The 24,971-nt window shown below is 37.2% G+C and overlaps 1 protein-coding gene and 1 long non-coding RNA gene across 16 annotated transcripts in view; one reads left to right on the plus strand and one right to left on the minus strand.

The window, feature by feature from the left end:
- ANO5 (anoctamin 5) overlaps window positions 1–24,970 on the plus strand; it is a 54,112-nt gene extending 29,142 nt beyond the window's left edge. For 13 of the 15 annotated variants that reach the window (XM_068684946.1, XM_068684949.1, XM_068684952.1 and 10 more), the window contains 17 exons: window positions 918–986; window positions 2,165–2,449; window positions 2,798–2,911; window positions 4,346–4,512; window positions 5,416–5,550; window positions 6,787–6,892; window positions 6,986–7,046; window positions 8,181–8,332; window positions 12,077–12,151; window positions 12,803–13,025; window positions 15,658–15,827; window positions 16,073–16,170; window positions 16,444–16,574; window positions 18,063–18,268; window positions 19,400–19,581; window positions 20,685–20,790; window positions 21,243–24,970. In XM_068684946.1, coding sequence (XP_068541047.1) covers window positions 918–986; window positions 2,165–2,449; window positions 2,798–2,911; window positions 4,346–4,512; window positions 5,416–5,550; window positions 6,787–6,892; window positions 6,986–7,046; window positions 8,181–8,332; window positions 12,077–12,151; window positions 12,803–13,025; window positions 15,658–15,827; window positions 16,073–16,170; window positions 16,444–16,574; window positions 18,063–18,268; window positions 19,400–19,581; window positions 20,685–20,790; window positions 21,243–21,464 — 2,502 coding nt within the window. In that variant the 3' untranslated portion in view covers window positions 21,465–24,970. The remainder of the gene's footprint in view (window positions 1–917; window positions 987–2,164; window positions 2,450–2,797; window positions 2,912–4,345; window positions 4,513–5,415; window positions 5,551–6,786; window positions 6,893–6,985; window positions 7,047–8,180; window positions 8,333–12,076; window positions 12,152–12,802; window positions 13,026–15,657; window positions 15,828–16,072; window positions 16,171–16,443; window positions 16,575–18,062; window positions 18,269–19,399; window positions 19,582–20,684; window positions 20,791–21,242) is intronic. The other 2 variants (XM_068684956.1, XM_068684958.1) reach the window with 1 other exon arrangement.
- The window catches only part of LOC137857856 (uncharacterized), a 197,891-nt gene that overhangs the window by 14,433 nt on the left and 158,487 nt on the right, over window positions 1–24,971 (minus strand). The window lies entirely within an intron of this gene.

Raw genomic sequence — 24,971 nt, forward strand, 5'->3', positions numbered from 1 at the left:
ACATCACTGCAGGTTTTAGCTAGAAATCAATTGGTTGTCTAGCTAGTGCTCTCTAATACAGCTCTCTAATACAGCTCAATATTTAGTATGACTTGTGGTTGTTCTGGCAGTTCTTCAGCAAATGTTATGTAATTAAAAGGAAATTAATTCAGTCTCCCAATAGGAGGAAAAGTTCTGCAGAGAAGGAGGAGAAGGAGATCTTGCCTAAAGACACTGCGTAGGGATTACTTGGCAAAGAAGCAGAGTTGAAGCAGGATACCTTGGCATCAGCCTCAGAGGTCATGCACCCATCACACACTGCCACAGGCGGGTTTCCTTATCTCTGCCGCAAGTCCATGCTGATTTTATACAGACTAAGCACATGTGGGCTTACACGTGGTGATTTTGTACTCTTATCTAGTTTTACAGCTAAATAGTTGATGAGGCATACTGCTTGAATGGTCTGTAAGGGGTACCTGAACATCTGCAACGGGTAGGGTCATTAAACTGGTGACGAGATGTCACTGTAAACAATAATAGAGCAGTCTTCTCAAATGCTTCCAGGATTTATCTTTTTATCCAGTTTTTCCCATTCTCTTAGAAGTACTGCTGAATTGTCATAATAACCCTCCTAACAACTCAGAAATGCTCAGTGCTCCAGAGTTGAATTGTCAGCTTTCCAGGGTGGCACAGCTTATGAGCCTATTCCTAACAAACACGTAAGTTTGGTGTTGTGGGTCAGCACAATTCCCCTTGTGCTGCTAAGAGTCTACTGGTGTGCTGCAGCTGGCTTGTGTCTGCTGGGCTGGTTGCTTTTACAGAGCTTGTGTAGAGTAAAGGGGTCTTTATCAGGATCCCTGGAAGGAGCTGAAGCCCGCAGTCACTATCAGTTAGTTACTGACTTCATGGGTGAGTAATGTGCGTTTATTTCTCTGCAGGAAAGAAGAAAAGAATTTGAGAGCAATCTGCAGAAGGCTGGTTTAGAACTAGAAACAGAAGACAAGAAGGTAACAAATAAAAAGGCATCTCAAGAAAAATTTGTACTAAAGAAACCTGTAAATGACTAAACATAAAGCACTTTGCCTTGTTAGAAAAATGATGAGATTCTAGCAGATTTCATGGAGCGTGACTAGCTTAAGTGAAAAAAGGTACATGTATCTATTGGAGTTATTTTTCCAGGCAGGCTCTTAAGTATTGTCTAAAGAAAGGTATTTTGTTTCAGGAAGAACTAAATGCTTTCGATTTTATAACAAAAAGAAAGCAGTTTCAAAATAGCTGTGAATTCGCTTAAACTGTGTAAATAGGAAGTATGTTCATAGTTAGGTTTAATCTCAGCTAACAACTTGGAATTCGGTGACTAGATTAACACATGCTCACTGGCTGTTGTAATTACACTGAGGATGCACCCTGGTTTAACAACATCAGGATGGTTGATTAGTGTCATTGTTTTACTTTGTCAGTGGAGAACTGAGGGTGCTGACAGTCAGCACCTTTTTTTTTCCTGCCAGAGACTGAGTGGAGCAAAATAACTTCTTGATGAAATTTAGGCTCTGTAACATCCACAGATGGAGATTCATTGAGCAATATGTTAAAATATGATTGCTGTTATCTCCTCTGTGTGTGTGTGTGACATGCTGAGCAATGCTACAAGGACATGCGCTGTGGGGTGAGGCCTGCAATAAGATTATTCCTTATCGTAGGTGTAAGGCTGTAACAGATATTGCAGCTCTTGATAGAATGTTGTTGCAAGTAGTCTTGTGTGATCTACTCTGCTCTATGAAAACTACCCCCTCCAGGAAACAGAGCAACTTTAAATTCTACCACGGTGGCCTGAAGGACAGCTGGATTGCCAAGTGGCCAGGCCTGCGCAGCAAACCCTTGCATTTTGAATGCACTCAGAATGTAATGAGTGTGTTCAAGCCTCAGAGTACAAGATAAATGTAGTCTGAAAAGCCTTTGAGAGCATTTAGGAGTGCACAGATTATTTGTGTCTTCAGTCAACCACCCAGATAGGCTATTCAGTGTTTAAAAAAAGAAAGTCCTAAAGAAGAAAATCTTTTTTTTTTTTTTTTGAAAGCTTAGAAAAATATTTGAAAGGAAATAAATTGTGTATAACAAGTGTTCTGATAAATCTTTCAATAAAGCACAGTGTAGTCTGATGTCAGATTTAACTCTTCCGGGGCAGGAATCTGAAGATGGCAAGATTTATTTTGTCAAGATCCATGCCCCATGGGAGGTTCTGATCACATACGCAGAAGTGCTGAACATTAAAGTTCCCATCAAGGAAAATGATATTCCCTCGATGGTGGAGAACCCTTTGGACTGTATGCTTACACCATTCAGGCTTCCCGAGAAGGTGATGCACCCTGAGCCGGATTATTTCACTGCACCGTTCAGCAAGGAGAAGCAGGAGCTGTACCTCATTAACGATGAGAGCACTTTCTTCTCACCATCCATGAGAAACAGAATAGTACGTACATGAATTTGTCTACTTCCATTTACAAGTTGATTTGCACTGACCGTAGGAATATACATGCAAGGAAGGAGTATATAAAGTGTTATCTCTGTGGGTAAATACGAGGAAGCCACAATATCTGCTCATTTTTCTTAGAATGCTGAAATAATATTTGTGAGAGTGGATCTTCTAGACTTTACTGGGCAGGTTTGCCCTTCACAGTCTCACAGGGTCAGGCCTTGTGAAGAAATACTTCTTCCTTTGTATATTCTTGCAGATTATACACAGTGCACGGCCACCGTAGGGTTTTGTTAAGTAGCCTTAAAGCAGGAAAGGATTGAATTTCATGTGTTTAAATCTCAGGTTAATTATATTCTTACACGTTGTCCATATGGAACAGAAGAAGGAAAGAAAAAGTTTGGAATTAAAAGACTGCTAAATAATGGCACGTATTCAGCTGCATATCCTCTTCATGATGTAAGTATTTTAGCTTTCAGCTCCCTCGAGCATTTCCCAATGTTTTAATCTTTTACCTACTGTGACATTGCCGTTTCCAGCAGAAATGAAAATGTACTCAAACCCTTCAGTTTGTCCTGGTAATTGATTCTGTTTTACAATTCACAAGAAATATCTGCCAGCCTCACCGTTTGGCTTTTATGTGCTGAAATGTTTCTACCTACAGATGAGTTTCTGGGGTGTAACTGAAAGTCAGTCACATAATTTGTAGCAAACTTAATGCACAGGAATATACTATAATGTTTATGATACAGATTATGTGGTAAAATGTTAGGAAGATCCCTTTTTAAAAAAGAAAAAAAGGATAAATGGACATTCTGTAGGTTTACAGGGGATAAGTTCAGCTGATGAGAGTCTAGGCTGTACTGCTGCTGGAAAGTACGTCATAGTGTTGGGAGTACCAAAAAGCAGGTAATAAAGAGTAGTTGTACAATTATCTTTTCTATACTCATACAATCAACCTTAAATTGTAAGACAAACTTCCCAAATCATGAGATAGCCTTACAAATCATTGACAAACTATTTAATACTTTAAAATAGTTTGAGAATGCAAGATTTGTGTTACTTCTTGATTTCTACTTAAAAACCAATTTGCATGCTTTTCTTGGTGATTAAGAAGCATTCAGAAAAAAAGGAAAAATAAGATCACAAACTGAACTTCCAAATGTTTCTAAACAGCTGAGTTCTACGGCATAAAATTAAAAACGCTATGAGAAACTGGTAAATTTATGCCATTTAATTTCTAGGAAACTGACCAAGGTCCTATGTTTCCTTGGTATTTGGCGGGTAGATACGTGACAGTGATGACCATTACTGAAGTCAATTAGTGTCAGAATTTCATTTTGCTCCTCCTTGCATTACAACTTCAAAAAACACAGCACTAAGTGCATTATAGTGCAATGTCTAGAGACTGGAACCAGCTTTGATGTATAGCCCCCTAGTTTACAGCCCTCCGTGAAATGCTACTGCCAGTGGAATTTATATTGAAAGCCTGATTCTGAACTACAGAAAACAGAATTTAAATTTACATCATTTTTTAGTGAAGCAGGAGTTAAACAGTGGTTTTCTATTTCAGAGAAACTTGAATTTCTGCAGCTCCATATGCTACACCAGTGTAAAGGAACGAACCATTTATTGCAGTAATCTACTGGAGCAAATGAGTCCACAGTGCCAGTGTTGTACTAGCGCAACATTGGTGTAAGAAAACATGAGTGGCTACATAGTACAGGTCAACTTCATGTCGAAAATGCGTATTATCTTAAAACATTACATATATGAAGAGGTTGCTATTTCAAGTACTGAAGCGAAGTGTGATTGAGTGAATATTAGATTATCTTAACTGGCACAAAATTAAGAGGTGTATATCATTATTAATGATCGCTTCTTTCAATTTAGTGTTTGAATCTGTCGATGAGCTGTTTTGCCTTTCCTCTGATTTGCTCACAGTGTCAGTACTGGAAAAAGGCAAGTGATCCAAACTGTGACAATGAGAGGTACACACTGTATATGGAGTGGGCCCGTTTCTTACGGTTCTACAAAGAGCAGCCTTTGGATCTCATCAGGTAAAATATCATATGGGTTTTATCATACTTATTTGGTGTTCACTGTAATACAAGCTCATATTGATTTGTAGATGTTTCCGGCTGGGAAATTCTTACAACTTTTAAGATGAAGATCTGATGAGAATTGGACACATAATTAGGTTGTAGGACTTTGGAGGACACAGCATATTTTTTTTTTTTACTAGCAAATGGAAATGTGCTGTGCTGCATATTAAGCCTCATACAACCTAGCCAGCACTCCTGATAGATACCTTACGGATAGTTAGATGTAGATGAAGACATATAAAGAATATCTTGAATTTCATCATAAATATCTGCCACAATATTTTAAAATGGATTTGAAATTTGGAAATTTCAACATAGTTCTGAAAACATATAGATAAAATCAGTTTCTGAAGCTTGACTCTTAATTCAGCATTAAACCACAATTGAAACTAACCTTACCCAACATTTCATGAATTCAACTCACATTATATAACAACTGCATTGCTTTATTCATGAGTTACAGTTAGCACTTCCATTACACAACCAGTTTTGTTCCTGTGATAAATTACTCTTTAATTCTAACTATGTGATCAGTAAAAAAAAAAAAAAAAAAAAAGTAAATCTTGCTTTGCTTTATCCTATGGAAAGGATTTAAAGATAGAGAAGATAGAGTTTCCTGCTGGAGTTGGGTTTCAAAGGAGACCATGTTTTGTTCTTTCAACCTATATGACTTGCAACAGCTGGCTTTCAGTATAATATTTATGAGCGTACGTCCATGGATTTTCTTATTTTACCTGAGAATTTTGCCAACTGTTTCATATTGATTCTGGATAGTTTGTTCTACTGCAGTTTAAAACCGTGCTTTGTATCCCCTACTCAGTTTTGATGGTTGTGGTTTTGTTTCTTTGTTGTATTCAGGAAATACTACGGTGAGAAGATAGGAATCTATTTTGCCTGGCTAGGATTTTACACTGAGATGCTATTCCTTGCAGCAGTTGTTGGCGTAATCTGCTTTCTTTATGGCTTGTTTACAATGGATGAAAATATGAGCAGGTAAGTTTAATGTTGAAATCTCCTAGGCTTATAATGGTAAAAGTTAAGCAGTATGAAAACATCGTTCATGTAGAAAAATAACAAATTTTTATACTCAAAGCGGACAAATTTATTCTTTGGCTATCTGTATTGACCTAAACAGTGGTGGACGGCCTGTGTAGAACTGGTAACTATTAACTAGCAAGACTTGGCTTGCAGGTGAAAAGCAATATTTTATTGCAGTTTGGCAACAACTTCTTATATAGGATTCCATGCAACACATAAGATCTACAGAATACCACTGACGTATCTCAATTCTTTTTTCCCAAGTGTTAATTGTTGCCTTATGCTTTTATATTGGAATCTATCTTGCAGAGTAGTATATTGGCCTTTCTATGTAGGTTATCGTTTTTACTGACTACCAAAAGCATGAGTGTGGTACAGATCAGCAGTATTCTACTGTCAGAGATGGCTCAATTATCTCAGAAGCCAGAGTTTGCTTGTTTTAAAATAAATATTGTATTTGTTTCTTCAAGGATCCCAAGATTTACTACATTCAGGGATGTGGTGTGATATTTCATAGCTTACTGTTTTTTATAAGGATTTGAGAAAATGTTGAGTTTTAAGTGTAAAAGTTAGTTTTATAAATTAAAATTCAGCAACAGGCATTTTACCTACATTTCTACACAGAATATCACTGCACCCATTCTATTGTATCATGCCATTTTGAGACTTACGTGTCTCAAACATAAGTTATGTTCAGAATTGACCTGTGAATACTGCTATACGTGTTCAAGTATACAAAGGATCGTAAAATTCACTGTGTAGTCGTTAAATTGAAATAACAAGTCACACTAAAGATATCCAAGTTAACACCTCTCCTTTTAGAAAAGGTGTTACGGGCACATTACTAATTTGATGGAAAATAATGTGGCTTGTATGTCACCTGAAAGCAGTGCAAGTGCTGTACAGCTCCTTACACACCTCTGATTTTTTTCAGTAACAAATCAGAAAGCCCATACCAAGCGAAGAGCTCGTTCTTTTTCTTGCAACAGCTGCTTCTACATGGCTTGCCCTGACTGACTACAAGTTAACACCACTGATAATGACAAGGCTTAGCATATTCTCTGTGAAGCTGTAAATACTGAGCTTTGAACAAATCCAACTTGGACGTTTTTCTTTTTTGGGGAATGACTTTTACGTAATAGCTCTTAAGATGCTACAAAAACAGACACTGTGCAACTTTTTTGTCCTCAGCAAAGAAATCTGTGACCCAGCAATTGGAGGAGAAATCATTATGTGTCCTCTTTGTGACCGAGAGTGTGAGTACTGGAGACTAAACACCACCTGCGAGTCCTCAGAGGTCTGTATTGGGTTCTTCAGCCACTTCTCGTTTTTGATCATTTTTGATCAACATTGTTTTGTTACTGAACTGTTCCTATGTGTTCTGTTGCAGTATTCCCATTTGTTTGACAACGTGGCGACTCTTTTTTTTGCAATTTTCATGGGCATATGGGGTGAGTACATTTGCTAACGAGTTTTAAGTTAAGTAATAAATAGATCTTGGCCAAACTGCTTGGGGACACTGGAGGTGTGAGGAAGGGAGGGTGAATGGCTTCGTTTTAACATTCTGCCTCAGATGCAAAAGTGAAAAAAAAGACACAAATACATGTGTGTGTATATATATGCACATACACACACAAATAGATGAATATGAAATACACTTAAATCTTCAGCTGGGATACAGTGCTTTCAGTAATGCACACAGGCATTTGCGCGAATGGAAGGTCAGTTCTTGTATGTGTTATCAAAGGATGGAACTAAAACCTTTTTCAAAGATATCTCAAAACAATTTTGAATAAGCTGATTTTGTATGGCTGTTTTCCTCAGCTTTTCTTGGTTTTAAGCATGGATTACTCATTCAGGAAGTACCATCAAAAGACTTTAGAACTGCACAAGATAAGGTTTCCTGTGATTGTATGAACCATAAAGTCTCTCCAGCTCAAATAAGAGCCATCAGATTACCAAAGGTTTATATTTTGAAGTAGTTTATAATAGGCCTTTTGAGCATCATGTAATAGTATAACTTTTATAGTTGTTTATATATGAAATCATTTCTCTCCAATATTTAAAAACAAACTTAAGCTAAACTAATTCTTGACCATGAAAAGCATAAGACATTCCCTGTCTCTATAATGATCACAATATCAAACAATCATCAAAAAGCAAAACAAATCCTTCAAATGTACAGCTTGAAAACAATTCTGCTGATTTGTAATAATTGTTCATGTGTTACACATCTATGTGCAAGCAGTTAGTTGAATTATCACAGTTCCTCTGTTAGTTGTGTATTGCTATTTGCATATGAGAATTAAAACTACTTGAACATGGTTGTCATAACCATGGAAATAGCCTTTTTCTGTCTTGGCACCTTCCTTTTCATCCATTTCTGGAATTAAATTAATTAACATAATTAATCTGTGTTATGGTCTTAGCTTTGAAATGCAATAGTCATTAAAAATAGATGGGTCACATCATGAGAGTAAATAATAGACTGCAGAATAGGAGTCAATGTAGAACCAAGTTTAACTTGGTTCATAAAATTATTTGCTTTTCTATTAAAACTATACTTTAACACTTCCAAATTGCAGTTACGCTTTTCTTGGAGTTTTGGAAGAGACGGCAAGCTAGACTGAAATATGAGTGGGATTTGGTTGATTTTGAAGAGGAACAGCAACAACTCCAGCTGAGGCCAGAGTATGAGGCAAAATGCACCCAAAAGAAGAAGAATCCTGTAACTCAGGTAATGTAGATTACTGGTAGTGTACATTGCCTGAGTGGACATGAATGCAAATTCAGTTACGTACCAAAAGATAATTTTGATAGTGCTTGAGTTCTGTATCTAATTGCTAGGTAAAAATTTGTGTGATATATAAGCAGTGCTACTTCCCTACTGGAGTAAGGCAGGCCCTCAGCTATTAGATCTCCACACAACATTTGTCATGGCAATCAGCATGGCTTACATTTGTAGAACATGATCCCAGATACACCCTCTACGGCCTCACTGAATGCACTGAATACCAAAGCAGCATTTGGTAACACACTGTTTTCTCACTGAAGGCATTTGCTTGGTGATTACTAGGGTGAGAGAAAAGTGTGTTAGCTGCTGAAAGCAGCATAGCCTTGTTATCGTCAGTGAGTCCTGCAGCTAACAGCCCTGTGTTTCAGGGCACAGCACCATCGTAGTGCAGCTGCACTGCTTTCCTGTCTGAGGTTACCAGTAACTGCGGGTTCTCAGTACATCAGCCTCTTGCATGTGACAGGCACGTCCCGTTAGACCGTGGTTGTCTTCCTGCAGATGTCTTTGTTGTCTAGGTTTTTGACAGAGAGTAAATGAGAACTTTTTTTTTTTTTGCTTCTGGGGTGTGTTTATAATCTTCATTAATTATTCTCTAATGATTTTAATTTCCACGGGAAAGAGATATATTAAATCGGGAATACAGAGGTGGAGTTTACATCTTTCACCATCTGTATGGTGTTCTTTACACTTCAAGATATCAGGCTGAAATCTTCACACATTTAAAAGCAGCCTTTCTCACTCCTTTGCAAGAGCAGTCTTATTAATCTAAAGATACGCAAGCGTGGCTAGTTGTGTTTTTTTCTTTTGGCACACAAACACGTTATTTGGCAAACACTAGAGAAATGAAAGTTGCTGAAGACTTTTGTCTGAAATCTATTAGAGATATAATTAACCACATTATTGAACTCTTCTTAATTTACATTTAATTTAGTTAAGGAGCTGCTTGACAAATTTAGGGATCGGTTGCATTCCAATACAACATCTACCACCTTAATTTGAAGTATTTTGAAATCAACCTTGCTTTTCCTTGAACTGTCTATAAATAATTTGCTTTCACTAGTCATGAGTATAATAAGGTGACCCAGTCTTCAGAAAAGAAACAGAATCTTAGCCAGAGCATTGTTCTATAAACAGTAGGCCTGTCTTTCAAGGCTGTCTACTTAATTATTAGGAGATACGAGAAGTAAAATTAGCATATACAAGTTTTTTTCCTCTCTCCTTACCCTTCTGCACATGCAGTATTAATGCTGGTGTTCTTATACTAGCAACTTGTACACTGTAGTCACACAGATCTTAGAGGAGAAGCACTATGATTTTGAGCGCATCTCTGCCAAGGTGTTGTTTTCTGCAAACTCAGGAAAATATCTTCAGGCAAACCCTAATTTTTAATGAGCTAGTTCAGCTAATTGCAAACAGATACCTACCTGCTAGTTTGCAGATACTACTTGCTAGTTTGCCTCCCTGTGTATGCTTAGGTTGAAAACCTCCACTTTCTTACATAACTGCACAGTAAGAAAAACCAACTGAACCACAGTGGTTCAGCTGCAGTGGAAGGAAAGAGCAGAGGGAATCACAGAGGCAGTTCAGGGCCCTCGTGCTCTGAGATAACATACTGCAGCGGTTGTGTGAGGACAAGGGAGTGATAGACTGTCTCGTGAGCAGTGGTTACATATGGCAGGGTTCAAAACCTGTAGTTTGATGAGGTGAATTGGCCACAGCCGATGGCAGCCCAAGATGGCATGGGTTAGGTGCATTTGTGTAACAGTCTTGAGGGAAGAGACCATTCTCCCTCTAAATTCATGCAGATCTTGCAGATGGCTTATTTGGAATTGATTTAGGAAAGAAATAGAAATTGGACCTTGATATATTTTTCTTACCTAAGACTGAGATAGTGCACTGTTCTGTGCTTTATAACTATGCATTAACAGCTGCCATAAAAATTCAGTGACTGCATAATCCTCTATTTTATGACATACACATTTATTACCTTGGTAGATTTTCAGAAGCTTTTGTGCAGCAGGGTTTAGCAATGATCTTTATCAATGCCCAGTTACAGCAGATCATACAGGTTAGCCACACCTTAGCATAATTCCGTTTCATTAGATAATACATAATACTGAACAGTAATTGAAAAAAAATTAATTCTGCAGACTGGGTAAGATGATATGGATACAGGTCACTGAGTTTCTTGCGTTCCAAGGCTAGCTTTGCTTCTACCAGAAAACTATTTCTAAATTACTCCTGGCCATGATTCAAGGTTCAAGGTGCACAGAAATAGAAATTTGCCATCTTCAGGATTGAATTAATATCTCGTTTGCTATTAAAATTGTATTGGTATCATCCTTACAGTGATGATACCATCCTGAACTATTTAACTAGATCATAAGTAAAATCTGCCTTTGCTGATTACAGTTGAATCTCTATTTAAATAAATAACATTCCATTCAAAATTACTCAGTCATTGCATATTATTGCCTGTATTGTGTTCCAAAGCAGAAAACTGTTCAAGTAGCCTAGAATGCAAGATATTTTTTCCCTAGTATAGAACATAAATATTTATTAATGCATAATAGGTATAAGACATTATGAGCCTATTTAAAGTCACCTGATATCTATGCTCATAACTTCTCTTCAGCTGTTTTTATGGTTCTATTGATATAGCCTCAAACTTTTGCCATAATCAAAAAAAAAACTTGTAATAATCAGAGGCTAAAGTATTTATTGATAAATGTGCTTAATAAGTATACTCTAGGCAGATATAGGCAGTATATTTTATTTTCGCATGAGAGTACAGCAAATTACACCTGTAACAGTCACATCTGTATCAACCTGATGATTAGCTAAAGAATATTGCCATCAAAAAGCAACAGTAGAACGATTGATATTGTGCTGGCCTGTAGCAATCCAAGTTCTTTACTCCAAGAGGAAAAGAAGTATGCTACAGTACCCTGGCCCAAAGATTTATCAAATTCAGATAACTTGCCACTAATTTTTTTCTATTGGCATGGATTTTGAAATAAACATTTCTTAACATGTGATCTGGTATTTTAGGAATTAGAATTGGTTGCAAAAGAGAAAACTTTTCACGAACATGGAAAACTGTTCTTGTGCTATGTGGGAATACTCTTTTGGGTAAGACCTAGCTGCCTGATGCTGCAGCAACGATTGGCAACTAATGAATGCAGCCATTTCTTCAATACAAAAATAAGTATATTGAAGGAGTGGAAGAAAATGCTTTCTGGCTGTGTGGAAAAGCATGGTACATCCACTTATATGATCATTAAGAAACCCTGACACAAATGATTTGTTAAAAACCAGTCCAGTTTTGAACTCAGTGCTGTACGGCAGCTGACCTAGCATTACAGTTCTGCCCTGTTCATGCAATGAAGCAGTTGGTCTTTTTCCTTCAGCTACTGACTGATTTTTGCAAAGGTTTAACCATTCTTTCCAGGTACTGTCTTGACTTCTAGCATTGTTACAGCCACTTTCGTCCTGATCTTTTTGGAATTTTTTTTGTTCAGCACATTCAAAATGATGTCATACCTGCCCTTGTAGAGAGAGGGGTTGTGAGTGGTTTTCCTTGGATGTGGTCACTTTCCCACAGCTATTGAGAGCTCTGTGTGCTGCTTGATGTTGGAATAAGTTTATGGATTTGTGAACTATGCTGTGCTTGCTTGACTGTTTCAGGAGATGGAGCCTTACTTGCCTCTAACTAGCCAGGCTGTGCGGTTCTGCATCTCAGGAACTACAGTGTTGTTCTGGGTGAGCATCTTCTTTAAATTATCCCATTAACACTTACCACAGTTACTGATCATCACTAATTATGGCATTAACACATACACTAATGTGTTAGCTTCCCTTGGATTATTGTCCTGCTGATTTCCTGTGGTCATGCAAAATGCAGTTCACTTCAGTGGACAAAGATAAGAAACCTTGAAAATCTGTCATTAACTAGTAAATTGATGTGACATTTTATCATAGGGCTTACTTGTTCTCTGGCTTATATGCCAATACCAAGCAACAGTGGAAAAAATGTGCAGTAAAGGTGAAAAAAATATATTATTCACTCCAATGAAGTTACAACATATTTCTTTATAGAAATAACTGTAGAGTGAATTTCAGGGTGGACAATATAATCTAACCTGTCTTTTCCATCTCCATTTTTGAGTTTGTATCCTTCTGCACAATTTTTTTGAATGTCTGCTTTACTTCTGTTAACAAAAGAATTATCGTGGCCTTAATGTGTGTAATATAACCGTGTGTTTTACCTGTGGTGTATTTTGCTTTCCAGTGCTGCTAAACCCTTAAGAATAAAATCTAGAGTATAAAGCATGTTGATGGACTTAATTCAAAAGATGCATGAGTTAATAGCTATACCGAGGTGTGTGTCTGACATCTCTGTCCTTTCCTTAGGTGTCTCTGATCATAGCTAGCATGATAGCTGTGATTGTGTATCGTCTTGCAGTGTATGCTGCCTTTGCCAGCCTCATGGAAAACGCTCAAACTCTGCAGCCCATCAGTGGATTACTGACCCCTCAGCTGGCAACTTCGGTCACAGCCTCTTGCCTGAACTTTGTCATCATCATGATACTGAATTTCATATATGAGAGAATAGCTATCTGGATTACTGATATGGGTAAGCAGTGTAAATGAAGACAGAACTCTGAAGGAATGGCTAGATGTTGGAGCTATCTAGAAGAGAATTGCTTTGGTTGGAAGGGACCTGCAAAGACAATCGTGTCCAACTGTCTAGGGGTTCTCAGTAATTTTGGACATGTATTTGTGGTTAGCAACAATAACTCAGTTGTATCCATGGCCATGCTAAACATTTTCCTTGCATTTGAATAGTTACCATAAACTTCTTTATTGTATTACAATGTTTGCATATATTAAAACTAGTCTGGCAGAGGTGATCACAGTTCAGAATATAATTAAAAAATCATTGTGCGTTACGTTAGAGTCACCAAACAGAGTTAAAAATGTCCTGACTTCCCAGTATTTCAATGAGAAATCCTGAGGATGTATTCTTAAGAAGTGATTGCAGCTTTTCAACAGACATTGTTTCTAGACAAAAGATGAAATAATCATGTTTGTTACTCTGGGGGGAGAAAGGAGAGTAGGAGAATGGGGGATAGGGCAGTGTAGATGTTTCACTTTTTTTTTTAATACACCTCTTAGATATGGGTTTACAAATTTGGAGTTAGATTCATGGCAGAGATGAAGTAGGTTGAGAAGCAGTTGGGCCAAGGATGTGTCATTGTGGATACAGCCATTGGCAGCATTATTTTCAGTAGACTCGCTCCAGAGCTGGAGAAGCCTGCTGGAAGGCAGATGCAGAAAGATCTTAGTTTTGTGACAGGTTTTGTTTGACTGCTGCTTGCTTGGTGGATATGTCCTTCCCTAGGGACCTTCCTATGTATTTTTTTGTTTGCCCTGAATGATTTATACATACAAGGCCTTTTAGGTGCTTCACGAGAAGAAGCCATGCTCACAGAATATTCAGCAGGAATGGGGCATGTAGGGAGCTGAAAATTATTGGATATTTGCGGTATGTACAGCTGCCATAAAAACAGTTGGGTGATCTTTTCTAATGACATTTTACAAGTAGAATTAAGAATTGGAAAGTGTGTGTTGGAGAAACTTACTGGGATGTTGCATTGGCTTCATTTTGATTAATTCTGGCCCATCTCATTTCAGATGTGTATTGCTTACCTCACTTGGCCTAATTAGACCAAGGAAAAACAGAACAAGTAATAAGTAAAACTGCCCCTAGCAAAAATAACAGAAATCTTTAGGTTTTTTTTGTTTTTTTTTTTTCTCTTGAAAGGCACGATTTATGAGCATGAAGGCTGTTATGTTGTTTTCCTGCTTCGAAGGGTGGAGGATTGATTTCCCAACTGTCAGCCCTGTCAGCAGTTAGCAGATGCAGAGGGAAAGTCATTTATTTACTTCTGTGGAACTGCCGCCCTCCTACGGCAGCTTTAGGAACCTGCAGTTAAGGCTTAGAGAAGTGGCAGAGGATAGGAATATGAAATGTTGACTACCTCTGTCAGGAATGTCTGTTCTAGCTCCCTTAACTCGTAAATTCTTGAAAAAATGACTAGACCGGATTATGCTTCTGGACAAACATGTACAACCTATCTCTTCTGTTCTGGACATTGAGTGTCTGATGTAAGCATTTGAACAACCCACTGACAAGGAAAATACCTCCATGAGCTGCATCCTAGGAAGACCTCCTTACCTTTCTGAGTACTGCATCCTCCAGAGTGCCCTGGTTTCAGGATCCTAGTAAATACTGCCTGTTATTCAGTCGTGCAAACTTACACCAAACTTGAAAACATTACTCAGATGTGAAATAACTGTACCACAGGGCAGGTGAGGCCAATGTGTCTGCCAGATCCTGACCAATTCATAGGAATTTCAATTTTTGTGGTTTATTTTCTTCCCCTTTCTTCCAGCTTAAACTGGTTGCATGTTACCGTTTTATAAATACTGTGTTTAGGGCTCTCTGATACCTTAAAAAGGTAAATATGATGGAAAATGTGATTATGGAGGGAGTCAAATCTTAAGCCAAGTCTTAATGATGTTAACTGCCACCAAGATGGCAGAAGCATTTAGGTTTGAAAAGATCTTCAAGAACACAAAGTCCAACCATCAGCCTGACCTACTGAGTCCCATCAACTAAACCACATCCTCCCTTATTGCCACCTCCACACATCTCTTAAATACCTCTAAGGAAAGGGACTCTACCACTTTCCTGGGCAGCCTGTATCCTCACCTGTTCTTTCCCCCACTATGAGTTTCGTAATTTGGAGTCCCGATGTCAATTTCAGTTGCATACATACTACATGTTGAAGAAGCAGTACTGTAACATACTCTTCTGCCACAATGCAAAAATATTCCTTATCTTGTGCATTGCCAACATTAGAATTACCATACTCTAGGAGCCCCTGCTAGCTGATGTTTGAGATGTAGCATCCCCAAATATTTCATCTCAGAAACAGGCACAAGTGATAGCAGATAGTATCAAGAAGCCAATAAACATTTCAAGAAGGAATTCCACCTGCCTGCGTACTCAGAACATTGCATTGTAATTAAGGGTAGGGTATCTGAGGACAGGTGCTTCATCTGCTGAACTATGTTTGGAGGGCTGTTTTTGTTTTACATTTCTTCTGGGATGTAAAGGCACTGTGGGTGATAAGTATTTATGAAACTGTACCCTTTTAAGGGCATAAAGGAAAATAAAATACTGTTTTCTGGTTTCACAGAGATTCCCAGAACTCATATGGAGTATGAAAACAGGCTCACTATGAAAATGTTCCTGTTCCAGTTTGTCAACTACTATTCATCCTGCTTCTATGTGGCATTCTTCAAAGGGAAGTTTGTTGGTTACCCAGGTGCATACACATACATGTTCAATCGCTGGCGAAATGAAGAGGTAGGAGTTCTTGATTGTGACATTTTAGCATGCACTTTATCAAGCATGTTGAGCATTTAATGTCCTTCTCTAACAGCCTTGGTGAAAAGGTTATTTTAACCGGCAGTCCAGGTGAAAATTAAGCATTGTCTTAATAATCTTTAAGAACTTTTCTCCTTTCATTCACTTATAGAGCAGTAAGATGTATTTTATCTGGCTAATGTCAGTTATTCATGTCCATTAATCCTCCAATCTGTCTCTATCAGTGTGATCCTGCAGGCTGCTTGATTGAATTGACGACACAGCTTACCATAGTCATGGCTGGCAAGCAGATCTGGGGAAATATCCAAGAGGCCATTGTACCGTAAGTTCTCTTACACTGAGTATACTGAGATACCTGTGCTGTGGACAGAGGAAATTATTGGAAACAAGTGTTGGCTAGTGAGCATTTCCATATGACAAATTTATGAAAAATAGTCTATGCAAATTAACTGCATAGGAAGTAGACTGTTTTTTAAAGGTTTTTGCCTCCTTTTTTGAAAGCAATGTTTGTAAAAATGTATTGCAACAAGGAGTTTGTTTAAAAAAGGGATCCTTGATCTACTTGTCTCATTATTAACTTATTCTGCGTGTGCAGTTGGATTTGTAACTGGTGGGGACGACGGAAAGCCAGAAATAATCCAGAAAATTTGTATAGTCGCTGGGAGCAGGACCACGATCTGCAGACATTTGGAGCCTTGGGCCTATTCTATGAATATCTAGAAATGGGTAAGTTTAAAAATACACATTTGGAATGAGGACAAGGCACTTTGTATTGACACTTAAGAGAAAAGTTGTTGAAGGTTGATGGCACCATTTTCATATGGTAAACAGTAAGGGATTAATAGCTGGAAACGATAAAATAGGCCAGCCCAGTTTGGAGGAGGAAAAAAAAAAGCTGTCTCTGCATCTTCAAATGCAGATAGAATTTCATAGAAACACTGTGAACACTGTTTCACTCATTCAAATGGTGAACATTATTCTTAGTACAGCCAGCTGTCTCAGTCTGTATCCCGTTCTTGTTCCCAAGCACATTATCAGCTGATGTCAGTGGAAATTCAAAGCATGGGATGAATGCCAAATATGCTGTGGGGTCTAATGCTGCGGATGTGAGATCTATCAACCAGATCAGAGAGAATCCATTTAGTTTTAGTTTGCGCTATGCTGTGATACTGTCCAGTAGGCCAGCAGAGGGAGCGCAAGTAACAAAGTTTTTTTTCAGGGGTAATGCAAACAGGATCAGCATATGAAATTAGTTTACAAACCCTGAGAAATTAGAAAAAGAAATTCAGAAAACTAAATCTAAAGGATACCTTTTATATATATTTATATATATATATATATATATATATATATATATATACACACACACACACACATGCATACATATATACTTGTCTATTAGACAGACAAAATTGGTTCAAAAGGGGTCCCTTGTAATTTTAAGTATTCGAGATTGACTACAATACTAGTGAAGCTATATTATTGTCATTTTGTACACTTGGTGATGTTTCATGAAGGGCTGTGATCTCATGAAATTCATACTCAAAGAACAATCAGTTTCATTAGTCATGCCTGTTAATTGATTTCTTTCATTTTGGTAACGACTAAAGTGATCATTTATGTATTTTATTTACAATTCTTAAACTAAGTTAAGACTCCCCAGTGGAAAATTGGCATTAATATTTTGTTGAAAGCATTAACAATAGGTGGAGGTAAGGTTGTGATAAAAATAGAAGTATTTCCTTATTCTTATTTAAAAGTCTAACTGATGGGAAACCCTTTAGGCTTTTACTTAATCTGCACAAACTGCAGGAAAAGAAAAAAAGTGTGTTTTTTTGTTTTTTTTTTTTTTTTTTTAACTCCTCTCATGGTTCAGAAATTTGATGTGTGAGTATGTTCCCCTTCCCCTACAGCTAGTTGCCATTCATGAGAATAGAACTGCAGCACCATGAAAGCATTAGTATCCAGCACTGCTGGCAGCACCATTTTTCAGGACCTGAATCTCCCTTCCCTTTTGGTGCTGCAGCCTTAAGAGACCAGGCCTGGGACTGGGGCAGTTTGTCACTTCCCTTTGGGCAGGGCTAGAGGAAACTTGTTGTGCAGCCTGACAGAAGTTGGCCATTTGTCTGTAAGGGCCAAGTTGAATGTTTCGTTATCATCCCAAAGGTGCTCTACTAGGGGCAGGTGTTAGTGATTGTCTTTTCTGCCTTGCAGTCATTCAGTTTGGATTCATTACGCTCTTTGTGGCATCCTTTCCTCTGGCTCCGCTTCTTGCTCTGATGAATAATATCTTGGAGATTCGAGTAGACTCCTGGAAATTAACCACTCAGTACAGAAGACCTGTGGCTGCGAAAGCACATAGCATAGGAGTTTGGCAAGAAATCCTGAATGGAATGGCCATCTTGTCTGTTGTCACTAACGTAAGTAAGCTAACTGCACTAAGTCAGCTTTGACTTTTTTATGGCAGAGTTAAAAATCGCTTAATACTTTTTCTCCTTCATCAGCAGTATTCATTTTATCACATGCTACCCTATGGAGATAGGATACAACTGTGTGGGTGGTTTGGTTTGTCTGTGTGTTGATGACGTGCATCCATGTTTCATTGGACCATAATCTTTCATTCGCATGAAATTTTTTTCAGCATTTTGTAATGGTATAATCCAGTCTGAATCTTAATCTGATGAAGCGCACTGATCATCCAGAGGGGACTATGAGGGACAAGAGAGGTGGAGTAGGTCTGTTTACCAGATAACATTTCTCTCTCATCATTGTAAGGCCTGTTCTGTGGGAATGCTGCTAGTTCAGCTGCTTTTGGATGCCCCTATAGGGGTGATGGTTTAGGTTACTTCTTATACACTGGAAACAAAATGGTATTTCAGTATTTCATCTTGAATGTAATGTGAAGCAGACCGCTGGGCAAAAGAGTTGCTTCTTTATAACGTAGTGTATTCAGCTGTATCAGATCTGCAGATGTCCTAGGCAACAAAACCACCTCCAGCTATTGCTGAAGTATAGATTCAGAATGGCTTAGGTTGGAAGGGACCTTAAAGATCTCCAACCCTCAAGTAGCAAGGTAACATTTCAAATATCTCGTGCTTCCAAGCAAAATGTGCCAGAAGTCATTGTTAACTCTTTCAATACAGCTGGAGAAAATGGCTCCCCTTTTTTTATAAAATAACTTGGCTGATTCACTCACTGAATTCAAGTTTGTCTATTTCTTGGAAGAATTCTAACCTGCATCTCTTTTTTCACCAAGGAGTGTGGTAAATGCTGACAGAAGATGATTCAGTTTAGGGCTGATAAAGTATGGGAATCTGTCCTGCATTTCATAAAGCAGTTGATAAATTAGTAAACGAGAGGAAAGGGAAGAATGACTTTGAAGTCAGAATACTCTTCTAGAGAAAAAGATATTTGGGATTTGGTGCCTCTTAGTGTCACCCTTGCTCAGTGGATCCTGTTTTATGCCACAGATGGTACCAAAAAGCCTTTATGAATCTGCTCACAATTTTTGTGTAGAACTTGCTTAATTTCTTGTCCAAATTCTTTTTCAGGCTTTTATTGTTGCATTCACATCAGACATGATTCCTCGTTTAGTTTACTACTACGCTTATTCTGAAAGTGACAACTCACCGATGTCCGGATACATAAACAATAGTTTGTCAGTGTTTCTAATCTCTGATTTTCCTGAGAGAAACAAGCCTAAAACGAACACAGAAAATTTTGTCATATGCAGGTTGGTGGTGTTATAATGATAAATATTTTGTGCCTTTATTTAGAATATAGTAAGAAAAGAAAAGTTACTGCAGATCTAATTAGCTTACTAGAAAGTAAATCATGTCTTATCTTTCTGAAGTGTAAGACATAGCATTTAAGCTATTAAAAAGGCAGTGTTTGAGATGGTAAGAGATCATGCCCGTAATTAAAAAGAAAAAAATTTTAAGAGACTCTTATGGCTAATGTGGTTCGCTTTTATTTTTTTTTTAAGCTAATTAAGCTATTGGTATTTTTTTTGTTGTTTTTTTGAGTGATGGTGAAGATTGATGTTCCTAAGATTGCAACACCAAACTGAATTTTCAAGGTATTTAGGCTGCAATGCCTCAGTGGCCAAGGAAGCATCATTATGGGGCAGTGCAGACTCCAAAGCTGAAAATAAGATGCAGTCTTTGAAGTCAATTGTTGCCATACTAAATATCTCTGGAATTGCGGTCTATCCTACTTTCATTTATAAAAATAAAAATGAAAAGAGAAAACAGTCCTTTCTTACCATAAGAATTTTCAGAAGCTTCTAGAAGAACTGGGGAAGAATTTCAGAGAAGTCCGTGGTAAAAGAGAAGCATTTCAGTTTGATTTGGTGAAGGAAAAAAAAAAAATCAAGTTGTTGCTACAGCTTTATGATGCTTTAGTTTTAAAGACGTGGGAGTTTTTATCCTATTTATACATGTGAGGAGTGTTAAAACACAAATTCCAGTCAGTGCTTCCTTTAAGCCCTGCGTTATTTCAGTTTGTAATCTGTCAACATCTGTTGGATTTACTTAATATTTGTCAATTATTGTGTGATAAATCTCATCATTCCTGCATTATTTGATTATTGCTTGAAAAAAAGAGTAAGCCATGCATAAAAATTTCACATATACTCATCTATATTCTGTTGCTGCGAGTGGGGATGTTTAAGCAAACGTGAGAGGCAACCTTTTTCTGCAGAAGGAAACAGACCATTTAAAACAAGATGAAAAGGTTCCTTAAGAGACAGCTGTATTTGGCTGTAAGTGTCACTGAGCTTGTAGTCTGTCTCGGACTGAATGACATTTCACCTTCGCATGTTTTTCTATTCAACAGGTACAGAGATTATCGATATCCTCCAGATCATGAGAAGAAATATTTACACACTATGCAGTTTTGGCACATTCTTGCTGCAAAACTGGCTTTTATAATTATTATGGAGGTATGTTACCAATGTTACTCCTTTCTGAAATTAATACCTTTATACATTTGCTAGGTAGCTACTAATGTTACAGAAAACAGAATTGCTGAGAGTACAAAAGAGTTTCTTCCTTAAGTAATCCCAAATACCCTTCCTAAATGAATAGTCTAAGTAGGGCTTTTGACATCAGTAAGTCAACGTCAGAGTAAGAGCAGTAAAAACAGCTGATAAGGACACTACTGGATTTGATCCGTATTGAAAATCCTAAAAGCGTTTTGTGGTGATTTATGTAGGATAAAAAACAGCTAAAGAAGCACACATGGGTATTAGAAAGTGATGCTAGGAATTCAGAACCTGACACTTTGCTGTTGGCTTTGCTAATTCATAAATGGTTTGGAAGTAAACTTTCTGTATAACAGGAAATGTTTTAATCTTTGTGCACATCTCATATACACAATATCATTTTTTTGCAGCATGTTGTATTCATCGTCAAATTCTTTGTAGCATGGATGATTCCTGATGTCCCTGCAGATGTGAAAGCCAAAATAAAACGTGAAAAGTATTTAACACAGAAAATCCTACATGAGTATGAGCTTGAAAAACTGAAGGAGAGACTGTGTCAAGGTGATAAACGAGCCACAGAAAAAGAGTTCATTGCTACAGAAGGGAGAATGGAGTTATCCAGAGCAATGTAATTGAAAATACAACTGTTTGGGATTTAGCTCATTTTAGCTTCTTTATCTGTGATTTGCTCAGTATGCATCAACTTGAAAGCTATAGGACAGGTTCAACCCTTTGCTTTCAGCCCAAAGATTTTAGACTTTTAAAGAAAAGTTGTACTGAGCATCCTAGGTTTAGTAAATCTATTTAACTGTAAGACTTGGGCACTGCTCTCAATTTACCTGTCACTTCAAATAATCATGTAATCCTAGAATCTAGATTCCCAGTACAGGGAGTGTTATGCTAAAAGGGCTCACAGGATATCATACAGTCACCACCACCAAGCCCTTCCTGTACTGTTAAATGCAAACTTTGGGGCTGTATCCCAGCTGAACAAAAAGGATATATCATAGAGGATTCCTGCTGTGGAAAATGCTGAGAAGGATGACTTCATGACATGATCATTTAAAATCAGACAGCTGATAAGTCCTGATAAAAGGTTTGGGTTGGGGTTTGGTGCTTTTTTGTATCAACTCGGTCTTACAAAACATATGTTCCTGGCTTTGAACTTCTGTATGCTTTTTAGAAGGATTTTTGTTGTTGTTGTTGTTGTTTTTAAGATATACTGGCTTAATTCCACTTGGAATTATTTTAGGGCACAGAATTCAGTTAATATCTATTATTGAAGGAAAAAAAAACGCCATAGGTTATATTCATTAAGATAACATCTGCAAAAGAGTTTGCTCTTTAAATGCAGATTTTGTGGAACCCTCTATTTAAAGTGTTTTCTAAAAGATGTATGCAATTTGGAGAAATGCAGCTAACTTATTTCTCCATCTCAAAAACTGCCATTGGAAGAATATGCTCGGCATAAGTGTTGGCCAAAACTGCTCCTTTGTTTACGTTCTTCCCATTTTTGTGAATGTTAACAAAAGGTGTGGTTTTAAAACTATGTGTCTGTGCTTGATCCATGCCATAGAGTATGATTTCAGAGTGCAGTGGACTGGGGGCTGGACTGCCGCACTAACTGATCTATCTACAAGACTGTTCAGAGGTTAGGATTCATATTCAAAAGATTTTAAGAATACCATGTACTTTGTTTACATTGTTCCTGTCCTTATACATAGGAGTCTTTATTTTTAATCTTCAGGAAGGAATTGTTTTCTGTTTTGTCATGGGATTTTTCTACAAAGTTATTAAGGTTATAAATAGATAAATACTTGTGCAAAGTAGCTACAATCTGTATATGAATGTGCCCTTGGTTTATACATTTAAGCAGTTATGCATTTTGATGATTTTGCTGTATATTTAAAACATATCAACACCTCCACGCTTAGTGCCTTGTTTATTTGCATTTGGCAAAATGTGAAGATGATCACTATGTGGAAATGTGCATTTCCTAAGTGTGCTTGCAGGCATCATGATACTGTGAACCTGCACATGTAACTATAGCGTTAGCCAAACAATGCCTGCCTTGGCACACTTCTGTGTGTTAGTGCCACGCAGGCCGTTCACAAGAAACAGTTCATACCTAGACTGCTTAGATAAACTAGCACCAGACTGTTGAGTTCTCTCATGCTGAAATACACTAGCTAGAGAGATTAAAGATGTTAATATTTGCACTTTGAAAGTTATACTTCGTTGCAAGTATACGAGAAAAAAAAAAATCAGATATATCGTATTTGTATTTGATATCAGCCAAATTATGTACTGTTTACTAGATCCACAACCTACGGTTCCTATATTTCATTTTAGCAGTGTCTTGAAATATTTTGGCTAGTATTCTTAATATTGTAAGAGTTTTAAATTAGTGTCTTCAGTGGAACTGTTAATAACTAGCAAAAGTTCTAACATTGAAGTGCCTACCTCGAACAAACATCACATGGTTTGGCTGCCAGTCAAGGAGTTGAAGCAGTTGTACATTTCTCTACTTTTCTGTAAGTTATTCAGCTTTGTTCTGTAAGTTAGCTTGATAAATCACACATATTGGCAATTCATGTTTATGATGAACTGACCATGTTCTTGAATATTCATATATATTTGAAGAAATGGATATACTGCAGGAATGCATGTTTAAATAAGCTATCTCTGCTGCTTAATGTGTAAGCCAAAGAAGAATATCATTCACCATAATTACGTATGTGACACGAGGATTTATATAATGTTAGCACTTTCCTGCTTATTACATCTATACAGTTAACTAAATTGCTTAATTTAGACTTTTTTTTACTGTTAGCAATGCAAACAATTGTTTCAAATAGGTGATGAGATGCAAAATGACAGTTCTATGCAAAATGTACAGATCTGATTGAAGCTGAAAGCAGATCTGAAACAATTAGCATTAGATGCACTATTTCTGCATATGGAATGTGAGTTTCTTCAGATCCTGTAACGGTGTCTTCATGTACTACACTTGAAAAGTTGTCAGCAAAATAGCTGCATTGTGAATGATTCTTGCTATCTAAAAGCAAGATGGAGGAAAACAGGGAAGCAATGTAGTTTGGGATACATACAACAGAGATATGCAGAAGTCCCATGTGAAGACCTTGAATTTGATTTCATGTTTGGGCCCCCACTCTTTTCTTCTTTCAAATTTGTTTTTTGATATCACTTCCTATTTGATGCTATTGAAACATGTTCTGGGTATTTTGTATCATGCAATAAGAAGTAAAAAAAAAATAGTATCTACTTATTTAAAATATATGTATCTAAAAATATATCATGACATTTCGTAACGTAATTTGTTGGTGTAACAGAAACTGTTAAAGAGAAAATACGTTGTCATGTGAAGAGCTAATGTCAGAAAATCTAACACCTATTTCTGTCATCACTTGCCTTTACTTGTCATTAAGCAGTATTTTGACAAAAGATTATTAGCATGATTAGGATTATAATGGTCCGTGTATACATATTTCCTGAAGTGTTCTTGAAAAGTGACAAAATAAGAAAAAACGGTCTGGGCAGTTTTGGGATGCGCTTGTTCTTACTGTTAGAATATTTGTTTTTGATGTGTTTAAAATATGTATCTAAAAGTGTCCTTTAACCAAAGCAAAGCTACTTCTGTGTTGGAACTACTGTAGTTAAAGCTACAGTAGATTGCTTCATTAGAGTTAGCTAGAACATAAAATTGGCCTTTCAAGTGTAATACAATCAGGGAATTTTTTCTTCCAGTTCAAATTTAGTATTTTTACATTAGATTGTGTGGTATGATCTAAGCAAATGACTGCAAAATGAGTGCTACTACAAAACACTATACTGTTTATTTCTAGAAGATTTTGTTATGTTTTTACTTTTTTATGTAAGACTATCAGTTTGAGGAAATGGAAAGAGTGAAAATATATGGACTTCAGTACTGTTCTGTGTGTACTGCTTGTTTTAACTTGTACCGTCATGTAATCAGAGTGGCATTTCTGTCAAAGTATGTTGCCGATAAATGATACACTAATGTCGGGATAATTTTTTAAACATTGCATTCAGCTAACTTATATATGTACATTTAATAAGATTTAAACCTTGCAAATAAAGCTGTGTTTATTTTTAAT

Source organism: Anas acuta, chromosome 5, assembly GCF_963932015.1.
Source record: "Anas acuta chromosome 5, bAnaAcu1.1, whole genome shotgun sequence".
NCBI classification, from domain to species: Eukaryota; Metazoa; Chordata; class Aves; order Anseriformes; family Anatidae; genus Anas; species Anas acuta.